At 44.1% G+C, this 26,350-nt stretch overlaps 1 protein-coding gene and 1 pseudogene across 3 annotated transcripts; one reads left to right on the forward strand and one right to left on the reverse strand.

Annotated features, from left to right (window-relative positions):
• Nucleotides 1-1,520: 1,520 nt before the first annotated feature.
• Nucleotides 1,521-11,966, reverse strand: KCNA1 (potassium voltage-gated channel subfamily A member 1). Of its 3 annotated transcripts, none has more exons than XM_021298433.2 (3): nt 11,391-11,966; nt 11,094-11,281; nt 1,521-10,334 (listed from the first exon to the last, which is right to left on the reverse strand). In XM_021298433.2, exon 3 carries the CDS (start codon nt 9,875-9,877, stop codon nt 8,402-8,404), a length of 1,476 nt encoding a protein of 491 aa, XP_021154108.1. In that variant the 5' UTR covers nt 9,878-10,334; nt 11,094-11,281; nt 11,391-11,966; the 3' UTR covers nt 1,521-8,401. The 3 variants fall into 3 exon arrangements, with proteins under 3 accessions (XP_021154108.1, XP_064890476.1, XP_021154109.1); XM_065034404.1 differs by having other exon boundaries at nt 1,521-10,075; nt 10,165-10,334; nt 11,094-11,966; XM_021298434.2 differs by having other exon boundaries at nt 1,521-10,331; nt 11,094-11,966.
• LOC102097237 (metal transporter CNNM4-like) lies at nt 11,862-26,350 on the forward strand (annotated as a pseudogene).

Consider the following 26,350-nt stretch of genomic DNA (forward strand, 5'->3'; position numbering starts at 1 on the left):
TTTAAAGTATTATTATGGTACAAGACTCGGCATTCCCAGACCTAAGAGAAAGGAGCTTTTCTGAGCTAGATCCATGACAGTTATGATGAGACAGACCACGAAGGACCTCAGCAGTGAAGGCTCTGGGGGCAGTATTTCACAAGATGAAGTGTGGCCAAGAAGGGAGGAAACTAGTAGATGGACACAGAAATGGGGTTATAGCGCAAGTGAATTGTAAATTCAGGAAAACAGGTTACGCAGTAGTATCACAATTTCATCCAAACAATGCAACAGGAGCTTTGCTGAGGACAAAAGGGAGAAGGTTGATACTATAGAGGCAATAAACAAGCGTTTTAGTTTTTAATACAGAAAAGAAAAAAGGAAGAACCAATGAGACTTCAGACACACCTAGAACCAACAAACTCAAGGACAACAATCACACTCTTGAAATGAGTCATGGACATGTGTACCTGGTTGCATTAAGAACACCACCACAGAGCAGCTAACAGACAAATGAGTTGGACTAGACCCATTTAAGACTCCAAATATAACTCCAAATATAACTCCAAATCCGTACTATCAGTTCAACAAAACAATTTTTGTCAATTTATAAGTGACATTCAATAAGACTGACTAAATATACTTGAAGCTCTTGATGAATAAGGATTTCACTGACGAAAGCTTTTCTTGACCAAGAATGCAAACCAAATAAGTATGCAAAATCACATGACAGGCCATGCAAAATGTTCTGCTTCCTATAAGGCTAGGGTATTTTCACTTCATTTCACCATATGTAATCAGCACTCTATATGCATCCCACTGTTACAAACTGCACCTATCTACAGAAAGACCTGGCAGTCTTTAGAGAAGTACTTCTAATACATAACACCGTTGCCATAACATATTTAGCTTTATGTCATTGCCTTCTTTATACGTAGTACAATAGTGAGACATGGCAGGCATGAGTGTATCAGACCAGTTTGTAGGAAATGCACCCTGAAAAAACACAGAAAATTTTCAAAAGAAAATAAGACCAAGTCAGTGTGACTTGCTTACATTCAACCCAAAACAAACACAATGAACAGTCACTCAGTTGATTGAAACCTGATTTCAAGTCAGCACTTAAATGATAATGCTACAGGCAGTGGTTCAGCTTCAGGAATGCATAATTAGCCATAAGATGTTAAATGATACTCACAAGCCTTTGCAGTACACAATCAGTAGGCTTAATCTTATTTTGACTGGTTTTGGTGGAACTGAGTGCTGTCTCAGCAGAGAAGGCAGCAGAGTTTGGCCCCAGAACATTGCTCACTCAAGGCTAGATACAAAGCCCATTTCTTGTATTAATTGTACTGTAAAGCCTGAGTTGACATTTACAAGCTTCTCAAAGCTCACAGCCATATTTCCCACTCACTACATTGCCATTTCTTACACCATTCAACAAGAAAACCATCAATGAACCAACCACTCAGTCACCACTGGCCAGTAGTGACAGAAGAGAAACCAGACTCCAGAAAATAACCAGACAGAATAATCCAGGGTAAGATCCTTAAAAATTATCTTTAATTGATGCCAAGTATGAACAGATGAACAAGTACAGAAGCAGGTAAAATTGCATAGATGAAAACTATGCATTTCAAATAGTTCAAGAACTCATAACATCAGATGTTCCAAAAATGATAAGTCAAACCATTTCACTACTGGAAGTAAAATGACCTGTAGTGTGACAATGAAGTACATACTTGACCCAAAGAGTAAGCGATTTGTAAATGGTGGAAATAAGTACAGCTGTGTCAGCTTAAATGGTTCGTTGCCCTGATGGTGCACTTTCATATAGAGACTATTCAGTTTTTATATTTCACATTGGTAATATTTGATCTTTAAAATCAGAGATATGTCTGAGAGGCTGTATACAGTTCTATCGACAGCTGTTATTTATTCATTTCAAACCAACATACTGCAAAAACAATGGCTTACATGGAAAGGAAAGGAAAGGAAAGGAAAGGAAAGGAAAGGAAAGGAAAGGAAAGGAAAGGAAAGGAAAGGAAAGGAAAGGAAAGGAAAGGAAAGGAAAGGAAAGGAAAGGAAAGGAAAGGAAAGGAAAGGAAAGGAAAGGAAAGGAAAGGAAAGGAAAGGAAAGGAAAGGAAAGGAAAGGAAAGGAAAGGAAAGGAAAGGAAAGGAAAGGAAAGGAAAGGAAAGGAAAGGAAAGGAAAGGAAAGGAAAGGAAAGGAAAGGAAAGGAAAGGAAAGGAAAGGAAAGGAAAGGTTTCACCTAGCAGGTTATAGGTAAAGGTTTGCTGAATTTAGTCATAAAAATATCATTTTTACTTTTATACAAAAGTAAAATATACATTTGATCCCAATTACATTATAGAAATGTCACTGAAACAATAACATGGATCAAAGACTGATGCACCTAAAGGAACTGAATGCAACGTCTTCATTTTATTATAGAAACTAGAAATGGAAAGCGATTTTTTTTTTTTTATAACTCGTAGTGACATTTGCTAGAGCCTGTGAACAGGTAAAATATACAGAATTACATAGATATTAACAGATACTTAGAGACACATTTCAGTTAAGACCTCAGTTTCATTTTATTTCCTTTGAAAATATCGAAGCATGTTATGCGTTGACAGCATAAATTGTTGACCTCACTGGTGGCAAGTTCACCTGTATTGAGTGAAACAGTAGAACACCCTGAAGTTACATTTTTGTGGATACTAATACTGACACCTTTAAGAATACTTGATAAGTGCATTTCAGGAAAAATAAATTTTTTACACCTGATTAAGTAAAAACAGAGGGAAAAAAAAAAAAAAGAAAAAAAATCCTGAAAAAAGTCTAACTAAAATTGAAATGTAGGACGCTGGTTAAAGCATCTCAGAGGAAAAGAAGCCTGCTGCAGACTCGTGATAGGCAGGTCTGGAACAAACTTGCCCTGTTGTACAATTGCAAGGACAGCTTTCAAATTCCATCCAGCTCTGCAGCTAGGGAGGGTAAATCACACTTTGGAGCTGGTTCTGCATTCCTGCGAATCTAAAATTACGGTGATGATCTGTGCCATCAGGCTGCTGGAAGCCTACAGGATCAGACCATTCCTGGAAAAGCTTCAGTACCTCCCTCTTCTTTATATTACGGGAAATGAATTAATCTTGAATGGCACCCCTCTAAAAACAGTTATCAAGCTCAGATTTGGAAAGGAATATGTTCTCTCCATATAATACATATATATGCAGAAGGTCTTACTCTGAAACACAACTTTCTACCTTTTTCTAATAAATTTCAGATGTTTCTCTCCTAGCGTTTATTCTATTTAAGTTAATACACGTGCACATAAGAAACTGCACTGTCCAAGTGTGAACTATGGAAAAAAGGAACTTGCCCTCAGATTTTCACTTTTTGCACTACACTTGGGCTTTAGCTGTCCATAATAAAAACAAGATTTCTGTGCTTTTGTCTAATAAAAACAACTGTCCCTTAGTAAAAAATTTGTCAATAAATTTTGCTACTGCTCCAATTGTTGATTTGGGCCAATGCAGCCTCTAATGAATGATGCACACCTGATTTGCAAAGAAGAGTCTGATGCCTGAAATCTCTACTTGGGCAAAATCACTACTGAAAATAAGAGGACTTTTGCTGAATTTTGTCCTGCCTTTAGTGCTTCAAACTGTCTTTCAAGTGCTTGTCCACATGATCAACAGTACATCAGGTTAAGCATGTGCACAGTTAGAGACTTTGTAAAGTGGAAATTAATTTCATTGGGCCATGATCATTGTCAACTTCCCAGAAGGCAGCGGGATTGATTCTCCTCACACCTACAAATATGTAAACCAGGAACAAAAGAAGGAAATCACTAGAATTGTTACCAGAACCAACATGTCATTAAGCCAGGCTGTGAATTTCCAGCACTCACATACTAAGCATTTTGTAGCACATGGCCACACTCTGCCCAGCCACCCCCTGCAAAGTGGGGTCAGCTCCATTACATTTAATGATTACTAAAGGCTTATCTATTTGAATGAACTTGTGAGGCAGATGAGGTAAACTGCATTAAGCCCCATTGTGTTCAGAATTAAAGCAGCCTTAATTTAATTTGGCTTACTTTCCTTCCAAAAAGAATGACTCCAAATCAGATTAAGGTTGCTTTTATACTGCAACAGAATGTCCATGCTGGGCTTTAAAACAGTTTAACAAATCTACTTTAAATATGCACCTTTCATTAATTCGAATTAGCTTTCCTGAAGTCCCCAGTGGAGATAAAACTTAAAAGACTCCATGCAGGGAATCCGCATGGTTTTGCTAGGATGCTGTGAACTCACAGTCTGGTTTACTGCACTCTAACTTCCTCTTGAAGACAAGTAAATCCAGTTCATTCTCTGCTGGAGCTGCCACACAGAGGATTTGAGCTCTTGGCAGTCTGGCAGCAACTTCTCAGTTCTGTAAAAGAAGGGGGTACAGAACCTTTCATTTTCACCCTCCTCCTTGTTTCTCTGCATGTTCCCTAGTGCTGTATAGCTAAGTACAGTAGGACCAGATGGGGAATTTTGGCAGTGATACCAGCCAATGGGATTCCTGCCCACTCACTGCTTCTCCATTCCTGCCTCTGCACTGCAGTATACCACTGCCTTGCTCGTGCCAGAGAAGTTCCCTCATCCCTTTCACTGAGTAGAGGAAGAAAAAGCGGTATGGGGGCAACTAAGAAGCACAGAGAGACAAAGAACGGTGACTGTTAAAGGAGGCTTTATGCTGGAATAGCTGCCTCACCTCATCAAACTACAGCCCAACTAAAACTGTTTTATCTACTGGTTTCTCTGTCCAGCATAACATGGGCATCACTTCTGAGAGGTCCTTGCCAACTGAATGAAGGTCTCTTGACTCATTCAAAGATCACAGAATCATAGAGATGCACTAAATTTGCCATCAGCTTATTTCCAGTCCTCTTTCACTGACAGAAATGATCCCATAGACTTCATGTGTGGCAAAATAAACTTATGCCAAAAGTGGGAGGAGGAAGGAAGGAAGGGAAGGAAGGGAGGAAGGGAGGAAGGGAGGAAGGGAGGAAGGGAGGAAGGGAGGAAGGGAGGAAGGAAAGAAGGAAGGAAGGAAGGAAGGAAGGAAGGGAGGGAGGGAGGGATGCTTACTGGTAAGAACAGGCAGTTTGCTAATTGCACCTTCAGGCCCACAAAGATATTTCGGCATTCCTGTGTAAAGTGAGTAAGAGCTTTTTGTTGTTGCTATTTTTTTTTTGTGTCAAACTTGTAGAAAATGCATGCCTGTGCTACATGAGGTTAATTCCCGTACTCCATATGTACTGAGATCCTTTGCAATGATTTACAAATGAACAAAGCAACACTCAGGCTCCTTAAACCACCCGAGTCCTAATGATCCATCCAGGTCTCCTGACGAAAAAGAATTGTTGTATGCAGCACTTTTCTCTTTACAGATGTAGAATGATTATCATTCTGCTCATTAAACTAAGGTGTGCATACCCAACTGTGGCAAAAGTTAAATTACCAAAGTGAGGCTTCTTCTCCCAGACACCACTTTCTAATCAACAGTCCCACAGCACTGAATGGATTATTGCTATTTAGTTTAGTCAGTTGGTTGTTCTATAAGCTGAGTGCAGCATTCAAGTCCATTTTGACATGAGAAGTCATACCCTAGAATTCAAGAGTTTGGGAAGATCAGGACCACCAGAATTTAATGGGGAAAGAGGTGTACAATGGACAGGGGTATGAGTGAGGAACAAGGAAGAAGCTTTGCAACATCTACCTAGAGGATGTAATGCCCTGTTTTATCTGATGCTTTGCATTTCTTGGAGGAGCTAGAACTCCCTCAGTTCTTGATTGCTTTCTCATCATTAAGACTGACAGAAGCCACACAGTGAGAAATAAAGTCAAGTCTTTCTGGAAACCTGGCTGGTCAGGCTTGTGCGTAACTGCAGAGTTAGGGCTGCTTTTTTAACTCTAAGTGCCTTGATTTTATGTATGTGTGTGTCTGCGTATGTGTGTGACACACATGCGCAGACACACACATATATATATTTATATACATATACACATATATCAGAAAGATAGGGGAAGAAAGGATCTGTACAATGTGGAAGGAGAAGTGTTCAACAGCAGCTGGCTACATGCTAAGTGAAGAAGGAAGATCCTCAACTTCGTTCATTTAAAAAAAATATATTAGTGCCTACATTAGTTCAGATCAAAGGTTATTATCTTCCAGGGCCTAGCAGTCAAGGCTGGCATATGGCAGAAGATACCTTCTTCTAGCATTGCTTCCTTCACCAGATGATGGTGGAAGTAGGGTAAGGTCAAGGACCAGAAAGAAGAATACGACTTAAAGGATCTGTGGTGGGATTTAAGATCTGTCAGACTGATGAAAGGGGGTGGAGAAGGCAGGAATGGGGAAACAGCGTACCTGCTGGGGAAGCCAAGAGAAAAAAAGCACAGCACTGCAGTCTGGTTTCCTGACCGGGCAATGCTGCAGTTCATGCTGGTCCTTAGTTCCTCCTGCATCCTGCCATGCTGGGACAGGCTGCCAAAAAGCCATCTCAGGGAAACGAAGGGAAGATACAATGATGGCAGCGATGTCTCTATAAACAACCTAGGGAAACTTGAAGTGTTGCATAAACACAACTATGGTTATTTGGCAGAAGCAAATGCTGAGCCCTGCCGAATCAGGCTGGTTGTGTAAGGAAGGTATCCCAAGGGCGCTGGCGGTCTCTGCCCACCTCTTCTGCATCCTTCTCACTTAAACTTGCTCCTTCTCTGTTTCCCTACCCCTTTCTGTGCTGTGCCAGGAGACAGCACAGAACACTGTTGGTGCATTGCCCTTTCCTTCGCAATCTCTGATCACCTCAGTTCCTGGAGGCACTTTCAGCAATTTAGGGGGAGTAAGGTAAAGGCACTGTGCAACTATCTGAATCAATCTGTTGAGTCTCTTCAGTGAATTTTGGGGGAATACAAAAAAATCTCAACTAATGACCGCAAAACAAAACAGCTGCTGCAATTTGGATGCATATAAGTTTCATTTACATTCTGAGAATGCACCAAAAAGCATGCATCTGCACCTTTCAACTATAAAGGATACTAGGTTTTAGGTGTGACTATACATAACTTCTTAATTTTCCATATAGCTTTCCCTTTAAGGGATGGGATAAGTTCCTTTCTGACAACGCCTGGACAAAAGCCAACGCATTTCCCTGAGCAATGCAGGAAAATAATCAGGTTTCTCTAATCAGTTCATTCAGATCCTCGGTCTATCAAGCACTTTTTAAAATTTTGTTTTATTGTTAATATTATTATTCTTATAATTATTATTGAATTCATGCATTAACTAATTCAAGTTACACCTTAATCAAATAGGCCATAATGCTGAATATTTGAACATGCTTTGATCTCCAAAAGTTATTGTTCCCATTTGACTAACATACGCACTTAAATACAGTACTTTAAATTACTAGTCAATGATTTAATAAATTAAGGAGTGCACTTCTGGTGAATGCAAATCAAAAGGAAAATAAAAGAAGAGAAAAAAAGAGAGCTAAAGGACCTATTTTTAGAAGATTCAGTTCAAACGAAAGCTTATCTGCTATTGTCTGAGGTAACGTTTCAGGCATGCGATTATAAAATAAATAGTATCAAATTCAAACATGCTTATATTAAACTCCATTGTGCTATCTTGCAACAGAGGGGCTTAAAGTTTTGTATCCAGTTCTGGACAGGGAAAAGTGTGTTTAAACTATCTGCATGTAAGAGAACTTAGCAGCATTGCAGATGTTTTGTCTTCAGTTTTGTTTATTATTTTCCTTTTGGAATAGTTCTTCTATGGACCACAAAAGATACCAGGCTTAAGTATGTTCTAATAAGGTGCTGTGTGAATCTGTAGATTGGATGTATGTAATCTTTCACATAGGGTGTGGAAGGAAAATTTGCACTCCTTCATAAAAACCATGGCAAATGCTTGCTGCATGTTTCTGTTAATCCTTTTTTTGTTATTATTATCTGATGCACTTTCTTGCAACTGTGCAGTTTTGCAGAATATTTTTACTGGAATCCATGCATATGCTTTATAGCTCTAAAAACTGTCTTGCTTAGTTTAAGTTAACTTCGTAAATTAAAAAAAAAAGAATGGGAGATGGGAGAGGAAAAGTTTAGGTCTATCGTCATACAGCTTAAAACTAAACTAGTTCAAATGGTTATCATTTACCAGGTGGAAAATGTTTTTTTAAAAATAAACAAAACTTTATCTTTCATGGATCCTGGAAGCTTCTTTATCGCTGAGCAAAGATTCGCAATGCAACAATGCATTTACGAGGTAAATAAAGCATTCAAAGACTATCAGTAAAGCATCTACAAAGTGTGACTGTGTCACTGAAGTCTTTAAGCTGTGAGTGAGGATTTTGGTTTTTTGTTTACACATCAGTCAGCAGCTTGCTTTTATTAACGTAGTTTTGGTTGGCTACAGTGCAGTTGCCAGTTCTGAGGTTTGCCTCTCTAAAATTGTCTATGCTATTATTCATATCCTCTTCAATTTCCATGTACTCAGATTTGCTGATTGTGGAGGAGCTGCGGCGACTGAGATCACTGTCAGATGCTAAATTAGGGGAGCTAACGTGAAGTAACTGAGCCTGTTCTTCCCCTTCTGTTTCTCGGTGGTAGAAGTAGTTGAAGTTGGACACGATGACAGGTACAGGCAGGGCAATTGTCAGCACACCAGCGATGGCACACAAGGAGCCTACGATTTTGCCTCCAATTGTCACAGGGTACATGTCACCATAGCCCACAGTGGTCATGGATACCACCGCCCACCAGAAAGCATCAGGGATACTTGTGAAATGAGACTCAGGTTCTTCAGCCTCAGCAAAATATACCGCACTAGAGAACAAGATCACCCCAATGAAGAGGAAGAAAATTAGTAAACCTAGCTCTCTCATACTTGCTTTGAGGGTCTGTCCCAAAATCTGGAGGCCCTTAGAGTGCCGGGAGAGTTTGAAGATTCGAAAGACTCTTACCAGTCTGATGACTCTCAGGATGGCCAAGGAGGTGGCCTGCTCTCCTTTCTGAGTCCCCTCCCGCTCGGCCATCTCAGTACCCAGGGTTATGAAGTAAGGGATGATGGCCACAATGTCAATGAAGTTCATTATATTCTTGAAGAATTCAGTCTTGCTGGGGCAAGCAAAGAAGCGCACCACCAGCTCAAAGGAGAACCAGATGATGCACAAGGTCTCCACAACAAAGAAGGGATCTGTGAAGATGTTGGATTTGTAGACCTGGGTGGTGTTGTCAGTGCGATGCACTGTATACTCCTTGTCCTCCTTCAGCTCAGGTAATGTCTCTAGGCAGAAGATCACGATAGAGATGAGGATCACCATGACAGAGACTATTGCAATGACTCTTGCAGGCCCAGAGCTCTCTGGGTATTCAAAGAGGAGCCATACTTGGCGCTGGTACTCCCCCTCCGGCAAGGGTCTCTCCTCATCTTTGATGAATCCTTCATCTTCCCGGAACTTCTCCATGGCCTCCTCACCCAGCTCATAAAATTTGATCTCCTCAGAGAACATGTCCAAGGGTACATTGACCGGACGGCGAAGCCTCCCTCCAGACTGATAGTAGTAGAGGATGGCATCAAAACTGGGCCGATTCCGGTCAAAGAAGTACTCATTGCGCAAGGGGTCAAAGTACCGCATGCGCTTCTTGGGGTTGCCCAGCAGAGTGTTGGGGAACTGGGCTAAGGTCTTCAGCTGTGTCTCAAAACGTAGTCCAGCAATGTTTATCACTACGCGCTCACAACACTCATGGTCATCGTGGGCAGCAGGCTGGTAGCTATCCTGGGGGTGGCCAGGTAATGCCGAAGTCTCATCCATGTTCTCTCCAGCCATCACAGTCATGGTGACACACGGGAAGGGGGACCCAGGGACAGGGGAAAAGTGAGGGAGAGGGATTTGACAGGGAGAGGAGGATGGAGGAGAGCCAAAAGCCCCAGGGTAGTTCAGTGGAGGTGGAGCAGGCAAGGGTCAGAATCTGCAGGGAGGGATGATGAATTGGGGTGGAGAGCTTGCAGAAGGGATGGATGTGGGGCCTAAAGGCTGGAAATATTCAAAAAGGGTAATGAGAAGAGGGGTGAAGGAAGAGGCATCAGGGATGATGGGAGCATGAAGAAAGAGGGGAGAAGTACCTTTAGGGAGGGGAAGAGGGCAGGTAAGGTGAGGGGTCCCGTCCCCCAAGCCGGAAGGCTGAAGATCTATGGAGTACACCCACAGGCTGGGGTCCCCTCCCCAGCCGTCTCCTTTTGCCTTTAACTTGATCCGTCCACTTTTCTTGCCGACTTGACCATCGCTGCGGCTGCTGTCACAAAGTTACCACACACACACACACACACATACACACACATACACATACACACAAATAAATAAATAAACAAACAAATAAATAGATAAATAGCGGGGTGGCTGGGAGGTGTCCTTGCAACGCCAACTCAGCAAATTTTCTTCACCTGCCCCCCCCGCCCCGCCCCGGTCCTCTCCTCTTGTGCGCCGGGAAGGGAGGGAGGGATGGAGATACTCTGCTTTTGAAGGCATAAAGCTACTTGCAGGATGGAGGCTGCCAGGAAGGAGAGAAACAGAATAAACCAGCCCCCAAGCTCCACCACACACACACGCTCAGGCGCAATGGATTGGTTTTCACACCAACAAGAACATCGTGCTCTGCCCACTACGGCAGCACATGCAGAGCCCTACGCATTCCCACACATCCCTGGACATGCACCAGGGGCCTCCAAGGCAGGAAGGGGCCGATGTGGACCCTGCAGTGCCCTAAGCACATTGGGAGGGCTTCCCAGGCAACTTCAGCATGGTCAGCTCCTGCAATAAGTCTCCTGATCACCACGCTCCCCACTTCACAGACAGTGGAGATTTAGCTGAGCACTGACAACTTCATCACATCAATTTGGGGGACTAGGGCTGGGAGAAGAAAGCATCTCCTCTGTTGCTTTGTAGCAGCTAAACACAACTGAGAGAGAGGCGAGGGGAGGGCGATTGACATCGCGGACCCAAACTGTCCAGAATAGAATTCAAGAGCGCGGGGGGAGAAGGGGCTTTTCCTTACCTGCTCCGAGTGAGACGCGCCGGTTAGGAGTAGGAGCCAGTGCCGGAATGCGTCAAGTCGCCTTGCAGCAGCATCCAAAAAAACCAAACCAAAACAAAAACCGCAGCGGCAAACTCAGCCCTCCTCCTCTTCCTCTTGCGCCCCTCTTAATAATACAGCGATCGTTTTACAGGGCTGCCTGCGAGACACTGAAATATTCATACACTGTCTTAGGCTGCACCAAGGGCGAGTGGGTTTAATTAGTTTCTGCCGAGAACCGCAGTGGGGGGTGGGAGAGAAAAAAAAAGTGCAAAGTACCTTTTTCAAAAGGCTTGAGTTAGTAAATAAAATCACGGAGTCCTAGATAGCTGCTGGCTCTCTTGTTCTCTTCCCTTAAGACAGCGGGAAAAGGAGCCGGGCTCTGGGCAGCGGCGGCTGGGGAGATGTAAGAGAGCCGCAGTCCTGCAGCCGCATCCCTGGAGTCGGTCTTGGCTCGTCCCGGCAGCAGCAGCAGCAGGAGGCAGGAGCTGGACGCGTGTGGCAGGAGCGAGCGGGCTGCTGAATGCATAAGAGCAAGGAGCAAACTCGAGCCATTTCTTGACGCTGCAGTATCAGCAGAAACCTGAGAGCTGTTTGGTGCAGCTCGGGGAGAGGGAGGGCGGAGGGGGTGGGGGGGAACGGGACCGGAGGGAGGAGGGGAAGCACGCTACCCCCCGGGCCGGTCGCCCCCGCAGCCGCCAGCGCGGCCCCCGCCGCCGCGGCACGCTGCGCGCCGCGCCCGCCGACGCAATGCAGGCGGCGGCCCCGGCCCGCCGGCACCGGCCGGCCGCTGCGGGACACCGAGCCGACCCAGCGGAGGCGGCAGGGAGCGAGTGGGTTCCTGGAGAAGGGGATGCACAAGCGGCGCGGGCGGGTGCGCGGAGCTTCTCTTCTCCCCGCCCTCCCCCCCTTTCCCGGCTGGTAGCCGGCTCGGCGCTCCCCGCAGACCCGCCGCGGCACCTGCAGAGGAGGCGGCCGGAGTGGTGCAGGGCTTTACGCATCCCGAACGGGGCGCGATGCTGCAGCCGCGGCGGGCGGCGGCTGCGCCTGCAGTGCCCGGAGCCCCCGTGGTGCGGGGTCGGCCCGGCACGGAACGGCTCGGTCCGGGGACCTGGTGCTGCTGCTGCTGCAGGACACGGCGCTGGCCCCTGCCCGCAGTACTCCCGGTAGTGCATGGGGCCGCGTAGCCGGAGCCTCCTGGGCATAGCGGTGAAGGCGGGATTCCGAGCGGTGTGGCTAAAACTGGGAGGGAAGAGTTAATCGGCAGGCAGCGTATTACAGGGAAATTGCCCTTTCATGCTGCTTTATCCCACTGAATTCATTTAATTGATGAATCACGTAACTTCGAGGTGGAGAAGACCCATTATGTCATCAGCTTCCCTCCCCTGCCAGTGGAGGATTGTTCCCAACAGTACATGATCGTGTACATTATATAAAAGCCTGCTGCTCACTTTGTTAAAGCCAGAGAGGTGATCAAATACAACACGGGCCTGTGTAATTTGAAGCACTCCAGAGCTAAGTAACACCAAGTTCACGTTTAACAGATCTAGTCTCATTAGCTTTCCACTGCATAATATATTATCTTCACTTAAGATCACCACCTTGGCAGTCCAAAAATACTTAACTACCTGACCTCATGGACAGTTTCTGTCTCTTTTTGCCTTGCTGTTATTTATCCCCATGTTTTCTGTTTTGAGGGGGTTGTTTTGTTGTTTTGGGGGATTTTGTTTGTTTACTTTTCCTTTTTTTTTTTTTCCATGGTGGTGTGATTTGGGTTTTTTTTTTGCTAGAGTACGGACCATTCTAAAATCCTCTAGCCCCAGCTGCATTGTAATCACAGCTACTTTGCATGCTGCATTCAACAGCCCTGGTGGGAAAAAAAAAAAAAAAAAAAGAAGTGCAAAGAAAAAGAAACAGATTTAACAGATTTTCTCTTTAGCCTGCTATAGGCACTTTTTTTTTTTTTTTATTTTTTTCCAGTGAGTGTCACATATGCTGAAAGTTTTATGAGAAACTTGTGGTGAATTTCTGAGTAAGAGAAAAGTCTCTTTCTGCCACTCCTGGAAAAATAATCAAATCACTAAATAAAAAGAAAGAGTCTTCCTGTGAAAATCACAGACACTAATTTTCTGTCTGACAGTTTAGCAGCTCAGCATCAAAACGTGGCCTGGACCCAGCAGCCCTAGACCCTGTACAAACTAAAGCCTCCCAAAAAAGTAAGGCAGTCTTGTTGCCTAAACTAACCAGGCTGTTTTTCAACGCTTCAAGAAACTCAGCTACAGCCTTTGACTCAACATCCTCTTATGGCAGTGAATTCCACGCCTGGATGACATGCTGCACAGAGCTGACTGCAAAGTATTCCGAGAGCTCTGCATTCAGTGCGCTTGGAACTGTTTTGCAGAAATAGCTCTGTGAGCTAGCACTCACCCGGTTCTGGTGCAGTGTTAATATGCCCCTGTACTAGTTCAAAGACAAATACATATGCTCATTGTGATGAAAAGGCATATCTGACAACCAAGAGTCCTGAGTTCAAGGTGCTGCTCTGCCCTTGGTTTCCTGAGGGATTGCAGGCAAGTCTATACATTCTGCTTTTGTATCTGAAAAACAGAACCAAAAGTGCTTCCTCTGCCTGTCACAACTACTTAGGCTGTTTGTTCCTGAGGGCTGTCTTAGCACAGCAGAACCTAAATCCTTATTGGATGTGGGTATACCAGTAGCAGAAAAAAAAAATACCACCCTTTATTTTTACATTACAGGCTAGAGAAAGGACACACTGGGGTAATGACCCCTCCTCAATTTGAATGGCTTTGAACTCTGTGATTCCTCACCCCAATCTAAGAAACATAACTGGCAAGCAATCATGCTGTAAGGTATATACCTTTCTAAGAACAGTGGAATATTAGACATAGGGTTGCTGAAAATATTGTTAAGGTACATAGACTAATGAGCAGCAAAACTAGGGCTTATAAAGAGGTCACATGTTTATGTTACCGTGCTAAGTAGCTTGATTTAAATTTTGAGGAGTGGAAGGAGACTGATTTCTGCCAAATTTTAAGTCAGGCTGCTGCTAGTTCACACTTTCTATATTATGGAAAATGGCCACCAGCAACTGAACTGGTAATCCCCACCAAGGGTCAAAGTGAGAAGCTCTGCTCAGGAACAAGTTTTAACAGGGAAACTCTAAGTTGCAAACAATCAAGAGCTTGAGGTAAGCAGCAGGCAGTACTTAAAAAACATCAGAAGCAGCTGCTTTTAAAAATCCCACTAGGCACTTTTCTGCTTCCATAGATGCCAAAAAAGCAGTTGCTGTTCTTTTCCTTACAGCTGACTGATGACCTGGCTTTGTGAGTGTGGTGGGTCTGGTAGTACAATGCAAAGAGCATCATGTGCCCCCAATGGCTGTTCACTATGAGAAACGCCTCCATTTGAGCTCCCCCATGGAAAGTGCCTCCAGTCTGGCGTGGTAGTGTGGGTGAGCACTAGCAGATGGGGAAGCTGCATGTGTTCTGAGCTGCACAGGTTGAGGAGCTTTGCTGCCATCTTTGATGGCTCCTGATGTAACTTTTCATAGGCAACCAGAACTGATTGACTCCTTGTGTTAAAGATCGGTCAGCACAGCAAAAGCAGAACCGTTTGTGCAAGCTCAAAGTCTTGCCTTGTAGAGAAAACTGATGTGCCTGTGTTTTGCTGTGGCAAACAAAAGATTTCCCCTGGCAAGAAAGCATGGAATTTTATTTGTTTGCTTATTTTTGGTTTGGTTTGGTTTGGTTTTTTAGAGAGAGAGAATTGAGTTGTTAATTAAAATTCTTAGGGTATTGCAAAGATTAAAGAAATATTGTATTGAATGACTGTCAATCTGAAGCTGGATCAAAAAATAACAGTTCATTTTATGCAATGAAATAGGCTTTAAATTTTGCCACCAGGGAATCTGAAAACTACCGACTGAAATCAATGGACACAGAAGCAGAGTGGATTTCCCAGCACAACATCATTCATGTAGGTGTCATGAGTGACTCTCAACATGCTAAATTTCCTTGACATGAAGAGAGAGTTTGTGTGATAGAAATCACTGCAAAACGCAAAGTGTCAGGACTGCTTTTGTGAACCTTATGGATCTCCGTAGGCATTGTAGCCCAAATTTATCCAAGCCTGGAAAACATTCTAGTAACATTATAGCTCCATTTGGAGCTGCATAAACCCATAAATGAGTTGTGCAGGTGTCACTGTAGACACCATGTAATGGCTTTGAACATAGATGATGCTATGCATTCAGGGAGATGTTTTGGCCTAAATTTGTCTTGCAGAGCTTCTATTAGTCATGATGATCTATGACATGGAAAGAGTCAACAGAGAGAGCCAAGGGTGAGCTTGTGGTGTTGACAGCTGGATTTTATTCCTTGGAGGGAATAAAGGATCTTTTAAAAGGTTTTTATCTGTTAATACTGATTTATGACCCTTGTTACTATCCTCCAGTATTATTAGTCATTGTTATGACTGTGATAATCAAATCTCATGCTTCAAAGCATACTGATAGCTGACAGAAGATGACAATGACTTTTGTTCCCTCTTGTCATATAATTTTGTTGTTTTTCCTGCTCCTTTTTAAAGCCTTAGATACAGGCTCTCTATGACCAAAAGGGGTAGTGAGTAGATCCAGCCCTATTGCTACAGAAGGAAGATGATTGCTCAAGAGTGCATCCCTGTGAAGAAGGAAGCAGAAACTTCCCTCACTCACATGTGCAGTTTAGCTGCTAGGACTAGCCTGGATAGAAAAGCTGACACCACCTTGCTGCTTTTTATCCCACATCAGTGGATTGGGTAGGGTCAAAGTGTGGCAGTGGGAGGATGGCTGGGCAGGAGACAACAGAAAATGTGCTGTATTAGGAAAAAGTTAAGCTTGCTTTTGTCCTCCTCCAGATCAGCTGTATAATCAGGCAAAATGGAAGGACAAAGTTCTAATCCACCCCAGAAAATACCAAACTCTTGTGGGTATGTACCTGTACAAGGAACACACTTGTACATGAAGAGTAATTAAAAATGCTTAACAACAATATTTTCATGGTTTTAATATCGTGTCCTCCTTCTCTGACCTCCTTTCCTGGTCCTAGATTTTCTTCAGCAGAGTTTTGTCCAACTAGCTGCTTGCTATTGAGAGAACCTCCTGCTCAGGCAGGCTGGTCTGACCAGTGAAGAGAGCGTATTTTATTGAGACCTGTATCACTAAGTGCTTAGAAATAATTTCTGTTTCCCATTTTTCACACCAGGAACAGCACTTGGAGAAGACCTGAATGACTTTTCAGCTGCTGCTTCTTTCTGTGATTGCCTGAGTATGCTCAGGTATTTAATACAGAATCACAGAATGTTAGGGATTGGACGGGACCTCAAAAAATCATCTAGTCCAATCCCCCTACTGGAGCAGGAACACCTAGATGAGGCTGCACAGGAATGTGTCCAGGCGGGTTTTGAATGTCTCCAGAGAAGGAGACTCCACAACCTCCGTGGGCAGCCTGTTCCAGTGTTCTGTTACCCTCACTGAGAAGAAGTTTCTTCTCAAATTTAAGTGAAATCACTTGTGTTCCAGTATGAACCCATTACCCCTTGTCTTACCATTGGTTGTTACCGAGAAGAGCCTGGCTCCATCCTCGTGACACTCACCCTTTATATATCTGTAAACATTAATGAGGTCACACCACAGTTTCCTCTTCTCCGAGCTAAAGATTCCCAGCTTCCTCAGCCTTTCCTCATAAGGGAGATGCTCCATTCCCTTCATCATCTTTGTTGCCCTGCACTGTTCCTTGTCCTTCTTGAACTGAGGGACCCAGAGCTGGACACAATATTCCAGATGTGGTCTCACCAGGGCAGAGTAGAGGGGAGGGAGAACCTCTCTCAATCTACTAACCACTCCCTTTCTAATACACCCCAGGATGCCATTGGCCTTCTTGACCACAAGGGCACAGTGCTGGCTCATGGTCATCCTGCTGTCCACCAGGACCCCCAGGTCCCTTTCCCCTACACTGCTCTCCAACAGGTCATTCCCCAACTTATGCTGGAACCTGGAGTTGTTCCTACCCAGATGCAAGACTCTACGCTTTCCTCTGTTATATTTCATTAAATTTTCCCCTGCACAACTCTCCAGCCTGTCCAGGTCTCACTGGATGGCAGCACAGCATTCTGGTGTGTCAGCCACTCCTCCCAGTTTGGTGTCATCAGCAAACATGCTGATAGTACACTCCAGCCCATGGGCCCATCCATGTGACCGAGGGGAGCAAGGTGCTGCTCCACCTCTACAGGCTGGGTCTGGAGCCTCACACCGGGGAACGTGTCACCTTTGCTGAGCTTCAGAGCTCCAGCCCGCCGCCAACGCTTTAGTTCCCAATGGCACCTGCCCCGAGCGTTCCCAGGACCTGCTGGTGCAAGTGGGCCCAGTCGAGGTCTGAGACACCTTGGCCCTGCTGCGGGTCTGCGTCCAACCCCTGTGCAAGGACGAGTGGGCCAAGACCTATGTGCTGTGCTCCCAGCGCCAGCCTGGCCAACCCTGGTTACCCCAGGAAGGCACCGACAGGATCCTGGTGGTGTTGGAGGAGAAGTTGCTTTTGCCCCTTTGGCTGCAGGTGATTCTCATCATTGGGTTGCTGGTGCTGTCAGGGATACTCAGCGGGCTCAACCTGGGCCTCATGGCGCTGGATCCCATGGAGCTGCGCATTGTGCAGAACTGCGGCACCAACAAGGAGAAGCGCTGTACCCGCAAGATTGAGCTCATCTGCTGAAAGAGGAATTATCTTCTGTGTTTGCTGCTGCTAAGCAACGTGCTCGTCAACACCACCCTCACCATTTTCCTCAATGACCTAATTGGCTCCAGAATCAGCGCCGTTGTCACTTCGACCATCGGCATTGTCATCTTCGGGAAAATTGTGCCCCAGGTGCTCTGCTCCCACGACAGCCTCGCCATGAGGGCCAACACCACTGTGTTCACCAATTTTTTTATGATGGTGACATTCCCCCTCTCCTACCTCATCAGCAAACTCCTTGACTACATCCTGGACCAAGAGATTGACACTCTCTACAACCGAGAGAAGCTGGTGGAGATGCTGAAGGTGACAGAACCCTACAATGACCTGGTGGGGGAAGAGCTCAACATGATCCAGGGAGCCCTGGAGCTCTGCACCAAGATGGTGGAGGACGTGACGACACTGCTGGAGAACTGCTTCATGATAAAGGGTGACGCCATTCTGGACTTCAACACCGTGTTGGAGATCATGGAGAGTGGTTACTCCTGCATACCCATCTATGAGGAGAACTGCTCCAACATCATGGACATCCTCTATGTCAAGGACCTGGCTTTCGTTGACCCCAATGACTGCACCCCCCCCCCTCAAAACAATCACCAAGTTTTACAACCACCCCATCCATGCCGTTTTCCATGACATCAAGCTGGACGCCATGCTGGAGGAGATCAAAAAGGGGAAGTTTCACCTGGCCATCGTGCAGAAGGTGAACAATGAGGGGGAGTGCAATTCCTTCTATGAGGTGCTGGGGTTGATGATGCTGGAGGATGTCATCGAGGAGATCATCAAGTCGGAGAACCTGGACGAATCAGATCAGTTCATTGACAACAGCAACCAGAACTGGGTGGGCAACCAGAAGAAGAAACGGGACTTCTCAGCCTTCAAGGACCCATCGAGAAGATGGTCAAGATCTCCCCACAGCTGCTTCTGGCTGCTCACCGCTTCCTCTCCACGTTCGTGACGCTCTTCACCCCAAACTTCATCTCGGAGAAGATCTTGTTGCGGCTCCTCAAATATTCCAGTGTCATCCAGGAGCTGGAGTTCAATGAGGAGAACAAGAAATCCCTGTGGCACGTCCTCTACTGCAAGAACAAAGCAGCTGACTACTTCATTCTCATCCTGAACGGCAAGGTGGAGGTGGAGGCTGGCAAGGAATGTATCAAGGTATGTAATACATGTGACTTCCTTCTTAACAGTACCAACTTCTTGCTTCCCATTATTGTATTACTTAGTATGAGACCCTATACAAACACTGGAGCAAGAACTTTGTTCATGAATTCTCCTGACCATGGAGTGTAGAGACCTGAGAAGGAACTTTGCCCACATCACTAGGGGTGGGCATCACATGAAGCGCTGCTGCCAGAGAGGGGAACACCTAAAGAAGGCAGAACACCACCAGTGCAAGTATGTTCCTGTAAAACCAAAAAGCAGTTCTGGCAGTGGATCCTTGTAATATACAACCAAGAAGTCAACTTTGGGAACACTGAAGTTTCTCTTGTGTGAGATCATTTGTGGAATGATTCCAGCTTCTAAGAACATTGTTTCAACAAAGCTGACACATATGTAAAGATAGCACCCCTCATAGAGCGTTTCTTCTTGAACTGCCCAGGCAAGAATCAAAATTGTTAGTCCCCATGTCACAACAATTCTTGGTAGGAAGCCCTAAGCTTGAGACTGAAGACAGAGTGGTGGTAAACACAAGCATCATCATTTGGTTGAGTTTTCTGAGGAAATAAGGTGTGGCTTAGTAAATCAAGTCATTTCAGGGTGCTCACAGTGTACGAATAATCTATCGGTCTTACCATAGCCATAATGACAGCTGTCCCACTGAATCAGAGCCAAATTTAGTCCTAGCTAGGCTGCAAGGTCAACTGCAATAGAACTCCAGGAACACCCATTAACAGCAATATTAGATTGCAGTAATGGGACTTGGAATTTACAATGACAATTTACAGTTGAGGCTATTTTGAAGCCAATGGACAGACACAAGCTCTTAGTAAGTTGCTGTGAAATATGGCACATTATCACTTGATCTTATGACAAAGGACGCTCATAAAGTCCATCTATCACAAAGCAAGCCATGTGGTAGGCATAATACACCACCAGAATACCTTCAGTCTGAAAGAGCACAGGGAGAAGTCCCCATCTAGCCTTCCAAAAAAGTGTCACCTTATAGTTTAAGGAGACGCATGCCTACCTCAAAAGCTGACTTGGAACGTGACATTCAAGCTACCAAAATATGAAACTCTGTTGATATTCTCAGTGTTACTGAGGGGAAGCTCTGGAAAGAAGAAATGTCAAGAGACCTACAGAAAATAGCAAAGAATAAATCAGTGACAGTGGAAAAAGATAAACCACAGGTATCTGCATAAATCAGAATCTACACTGATGCCAAACCAGTGGATACAGAATTGGAGAGAAGTCACCAATCTTTAGCAGTAACAGAAGTCAGGCTCAATTTGATGTATCAGATTCAAAAGTATCCAGCGTTTCTTATTAATTAGGACAGGATCTTGAACTGCATTTGTGATTACCTTTATTACACCTGACAGTGTGAATTTTGGGAACATGATCATGGTTATAGTGTTCCCAGCAGAAACTGAAATGTGAAATGGAAGGATTCCCAGGTACCAAAGCGGTGGCTGATGACACTTTCTACTGTGACTGAAAGTGTTGAAGTCACCAGCCATGATTCCAGACTGTGACTGGCCCCAGGGAGATGTTGAGAACAGCATATTAGCCTGAATGAAGGTGAGCTGATGCTTGCAGAGAATGATAACCTGAACATCTGTGAACTTCTGAGTGTGTCCAATTATACCTCAAAAACCTTAGACCCACTAAGGAAATGTCCAGAGCAAAAGTGGTGAAGGATTTCTAGGACTTCATTGAAAAGATAAACTACTAGATTTTTCTTGTTTATTCTCCTACCTCTCGGGACACACGGATCATCTAAGCAGTTAACACACACAGACACCATTTGGCAGCAATCAGAGCCCCATGTGATGGGGTAAAGGCAATCCAATGCAGGGAACCAGTCCCAAATCGCTATAAACCTCTGGAACAGATAGAGCCACAGAAAGCCTGGAGCCACACTGCTGCGAAGTCAGCACCTTGAGCACTTACTGGTGGGATCCTGACACAACTGAGATGGAGTCAGATAAACAAGGAGCTGCTGCCCTTGCGTAGTGGCGGGGGACACACAATCCCACTGTGTCACTTTTGGGCAAGGCATAAAAATGCAGTATGAGCTCCAGTAAAAAGAAAGCATGCTGAGGAAGTGCTGAGTGCTCCTGAAAGCTATCTGAATGGGATGATGAAGGCATTAAAACGTTGGAACCTGGAGTGCGGCTGTACTGAAAGGAAGAAGGATCACAGGCAACATCCACCCTGTTACTAGGCAAAGGATTGAGTGGTATTTATGTGTGTGTGTGCACATGTGCAAGATGGGATTTTATTTAAAGCAGGACAAGCAGTAATCCCTGCAAATACAAGAGCTGACATCAGGAAATGAATAACTTCATACCTAGGGATAATAGAGGGCACTTTATTTGAGCCAAACTGTTTCAATTGGCTAGGCACCAATGTGCATTGCAGATCGGGTATGACCCAGAGTGATGTGTGTACAGGATACACTGATCAGTTATGATCTTTCTGCCACTCCAAGGGGCCTTTGCAAATGGTCATTTTTAAGAACAGGAGATGGACAGTCTGCTTTCTGAGAGGTGACTCTGGAGGAAGCACCAGCAAGAGCTGATCAGGAGTTAAGCAGAGCCATTCCACAGTATGACATGCCTAACACACTCTGCTCTGACATGACTTGTAGCATGCTGCAACAGAATTTATGTGATTCAGCACTTAACAGGGCAGATTTGAGCACCAGATGTCTTGCCGTGAGTATCAAAAATGAAAAAGAGCAAGAGCAAACTAAGTTGGCAGCATAAACAGCGGAGGGACTGATAGCAAAAACAAGACAGTCAGGAAGAGATTCTTACCTGCCAAATACCAATGCTTTTTCTCCTAAGACTCCATAAGAAGCGGGGAATCCATTGACTGAAGAAGGTGTGGAGAGAGGTGTGTTACACTAAATAAGCCATTGACAGATAAGAGAATAGAAAAGAGCCAGTCATTTGTAGCTGCTCTTCAGAGTGGAGCAGAGATGAAAACAGACACAAGAAGCAGCAAGTATAATGGCCAAAAGAGATCAGCTGCGGTCTGGCAGGTATCATAGTTAACGACCATAGTGACAGGACAGTGGTCAAGGAAAACTGAAGATAGCTGCAGAGCTGGGACAAATGGCTAAGGAAAACATTTTTTACAACCAGGGTGGTGAAAAACTGGAACATGTTGCCCAGAGAGGTATTAGATGCTCCATCCCTGGAAACATTCAAGGTCAGGTTGGACAGGGTTCTGAGCCACCCGATCTAGTTGAAGATGTCCCTGCTCATGGCAGGGGGTTGGACAGGATGACCTTTGAAGGTCTCTTCCAACCCAAACTATTCTGTGATTCTGAGACTTGACACAACCTGAGAAAAGACCAAGCAAGTTCAAGATCTCAAAGTAGACGTCAGCACTGGCCTTCTTGTGCAGCATAGCAGCACAAATAGGATATGACGAATGACTTCAAAGGTCTGGGATAAATCAAAAACCCCACAGAAAGGGGCTCCATTTCTCTTGGAGGGACTCAGGATTTGCAGCCACAGCTCTAAGACTACAAAAAAGCATGAAAGAACCACACAAAGGACAAGAATGCTGAGAGGGTAGTTCACACACCTGTGTCTATGGCAGAGGATTAGAAATGTTCCTTGCTACTGTTGTCCTGTGATGAAACTTCCCAGTGCAGGTTGCTTTGCAGAGCTGCTCTGGCAGCATGTCTTCCTCTTGTATTATTATCAGCTCACAGGAGAGGCAAAATTGCCTAGCAGGGTGTGCTTTGAATGTGTGCCTACCTTTTAGTCTCAGATTAGAGTTACAGTGACATGTCCTCTTTCAGGAAGAGGCTGGTTTCTTCTTTAAGTGCTTGCTGACCTGCCTGGCCGGAATGGTTACTGTATGCTATAGAGACAGCTGAAGTGAAGCAGAAGCAATTATTTATATAAAAAGAAGGAACTTGGATAAACAAAAATACTGGCAGCTACCGTGTATTAAAGTGAAAGACTCAGATGCTTTGAAGCCTTGTCCTCAGGTGATTTTAAGTGCTTCAAAATAATTCTAAGTCTTACCCAAAAATGAAGGCTCCTTAGAGACTATTAGTCCATCAGTGTCCAATCTTTTCTGTGCCTTGAGCACTGATCTTGTTCTAGCTTCTCAGTCTTGCTTTTCTGTCTGCTGTCCTACTTACGTCTGGGCCAGGGTCTATTTTGAACTCCAGAGGTTTGTGATCTATTCCTTTTCTGCAGGACTGGAGCTGCTCCTGTTCTATGCTATCTATGGCAGAAAGGCATGGTCCTCCTTCTGTTGGGTGTTTTTCTTAACTGCTCTGTTCGATCCTAGCACTGGAGTTCTGAGCATCTCCTTTTATGATTTGTTTTCCCCTGAAGTCTCTAAAACAAGTCTCATGATGTTTAAAATGCTACTGAGAGCTTAGTGAGCACATTGCAGTAGGGCCATTACACTTCAGACAAATCTTTTCCTCCCTGCACGGCAACTTCCTTATTTATTTACAAATTGCTTGCCTCTTGAATTTCTAAAGCTTTTGCTTCAATATATCCCACATTTCAAATCCTTGTGCATTATGCAGAGAAAAGAGAAGGCTCATTCATCTGCATTACCTCCTGTCTGTGTCCCACTGCCTCAAAGTGATAGCCCATGAGTTAGTATTCAACAGTGTACAGCAGTATTTTCTGACTTCAATAGTGTTTGAGGATTGATCCCAGGATAATGATCCCATTGTACTGTGCAGCAGAGAAACACATTGCTAATGCAAGACATGCCAGGAAGAGCCTTTCAACAAGGTACAGATAGTAGTAAGTACAGCAAGAAGTATGTTGTAGGGCAAACATAACAGCACAGTGTAAAACATCTTGCCAGCAGCTACTTTAAAATGTTCTACTAATAACAGTCTATTATAAAAGGCAGAGACACATGCTAGGTTTCTCCAAGTCTGAGCCAGAATACTGAATCTCTGTTCTTACTCAATCTTACTGAATGTATCCTTTTTTTTGTTCCTAAACTCCAAGAGGTACCTTGGAACAGGTCATCTGCTAACCCAATCCAGTTCACCAACATGGGACTGCAACAGCACGATCCTGGGTAAACATCTCAGCCACTGTGATATATGGCAGGAGCCAGAAAACCCTCTCGTTGTAGAAGAATGCCAAGAGTCTGTCTGAAGCCCAAAGGTGACCTTGTAATTGAATTAGCAGGAGTGCTTGTTGGCTGGGCACAATCCTTGTTCCATGCTCAACCCACTCACTACCTTTATTTGGATTCAGAGCCTGTCATCCAGTCATAACCTTTGATTTTCCTTATCCTCATCAATAAAGCTTAAAAACATAAACCTTATGCTTGTTTCTGTCCTCACATGCCAACACCTTCCCTAGGGAGCTTTCCATGAGCTGGGTGAAATGAAAGGCACCTAACCTGGCTGCAAGAACAGACGCTACCTTCTGTGTCTTGGCATGATTTATACACAGCAAATCCATATATTTTTCTACTGTGAATGAATGTGGGTTTTTTTACCCATTTATTTATAATTTTACAGCATTCATAGTCTGTCATGTACTCATCTATGGACAGAATTCAGATTTCCTTGTGAAAATTTTACCTAGGTCTGTATTAGGTCACTGTGCCCAGTTCTGTGAAGCCATTTTCCTGCAACAGTGAAGAAGGAGAAAAGCAATTATGACGTTTTGTTTAATAAAAAATATAAATATAAACACTAAGATATTATATTGGTTTATATAGTTGTTTGTAACACTAGGTGTATCTTCGGGTATCTTGTATTGTGGGTAAAAAAGCAGAGACTGAAAATTACTTGAATGTAGCAATTGAATATGATGCATGGTATTTAAAAAAATGTGTAAAAATAAAGTATTTCAACCTAAAACAATTCCTTCTTGAATTGTCATTGCAATTTATCAAAATTATGTCAAAGCGTGAGTAGTTTCAGGTTGTCCACAGCTGTAAATTTTTTAGATTAAACTTTATTTATGATAGATCAACCTTCTAACACACAGGCAACTGTGACTACACATACCTCATTGGGTTGCTACCAGATGTAAAATCAGTGTGTGGAGCAGAACTTTGACCTCTCTGCTGCAAAACTGGAAGAAACAATCAACTGAATGAGATAAAGGAGAATCCTCATTAAAGAGGAAGTGGTACATGGCAATAGGGAACAGAAATCAAATTTGCTTGTGCTAAGATGCACTTTGTCAACTAGCCTACAAAGGACAAAGGACATTATTTAGCCAGCAAGATGAAAAATCTGTGAATTATGACTTGTAGCACTAAATTAATCAGAATACTGTTATGTGTTATTACAGCAAGTGGTTGGAGAGCCCATTCGAGTGTGGAATCCAGCTTTGCCAAAAAGCTGTAGGAGCAGACCAGGCTGCTCTTTTATGCCAGCCAGGGGAACAACAAAGACATTCAGGGTCATTAACACCAAGTAAATACAGAACAATCAAAGGCTCTATTTCGTCCTGTAATGTGAAAGTCACCACTGTATTGAGGACAAGCACAAGTCATATGTTTCTCTTAAGTCCTACTTAATCCCTGCTTTGAGGATTTAAAGGACATTCAAGTAATTCATAAGCCCTGCGCATGTTCTCTGCATAAGAATGATTTTTACCCACCACAGAGTCAGCTGAGACATGGAAAATTCTGCAGTGGGTCACATCAGTGGAATAATACTGCTGTTTTCAAGAAGGTCTGGTTGATGCTCTGTCTGACAGTTGCAGCTGTAGCTTTAACATCTAGCATACTGATAATCAAAACTCATGGTTTATGGTGTGCGTTGATTCCCCGGAGGGTTCTGGAAGTAACGTATGTCTCTTACTGGCATAATTTCGTATCTGTCTGGGAAAACAGTTCAAAGAGGAGCTTTAACCAAAGCATCAGGCACCAGACAGCAATAAAGGCAGGAGGTCTTTTCTGACAGATCTGATCCAGCATGTCAGAGTCTCTGTTTCACACCAAAAAAAAAAAAAAAAAAGGAAAATGTCTGTTTTCACAAAATATGGCCAACCAGAAAATGGGCCAAAATCAGTTAGATAGTGTCTGAATGTTGCTGCTTTTGAAAGTAACAACCAGACTGCAAAAGATGGCTTCAGATATCTTTAGCATACTGCATGTGAATTTATTTTGCTTGGGTTTCTGGTTTATGCATCATTATGGTAATCTGTTATTGTTCCTCTTGCATATTTTTCTGCAGGCTCTTTGGCAGTGATTCCTGCATCTATCACAGCTCAGTTTTGCAGCATGCAGCGGAAAGGAGATGATTCTGATCTATAA

Source organism: Columba livia, chromosome 1 (genome assembly GCF_036013475.1).
Source record: "Columba livia isolate bColLiv1 breed racing homer chromosome 1, bColLiv1.pat.W.v2, whole genome shotgun sequence".
Lineage (NCBI taxonomy): Eukaryota > Metazoa > Chordata > Aves > Columbiformes > Columbidae > Columba > Columba livia.

What these genes read in the sequence shown, in the direction of transcription:
- KCNA1 (XM_021298433.2), bottom strand. Translation starts at nt 9,877, where the DNA reads ATGACTGTGATGGCTGGAGAGAACATGGATGAGACTTCGGCATTACCT.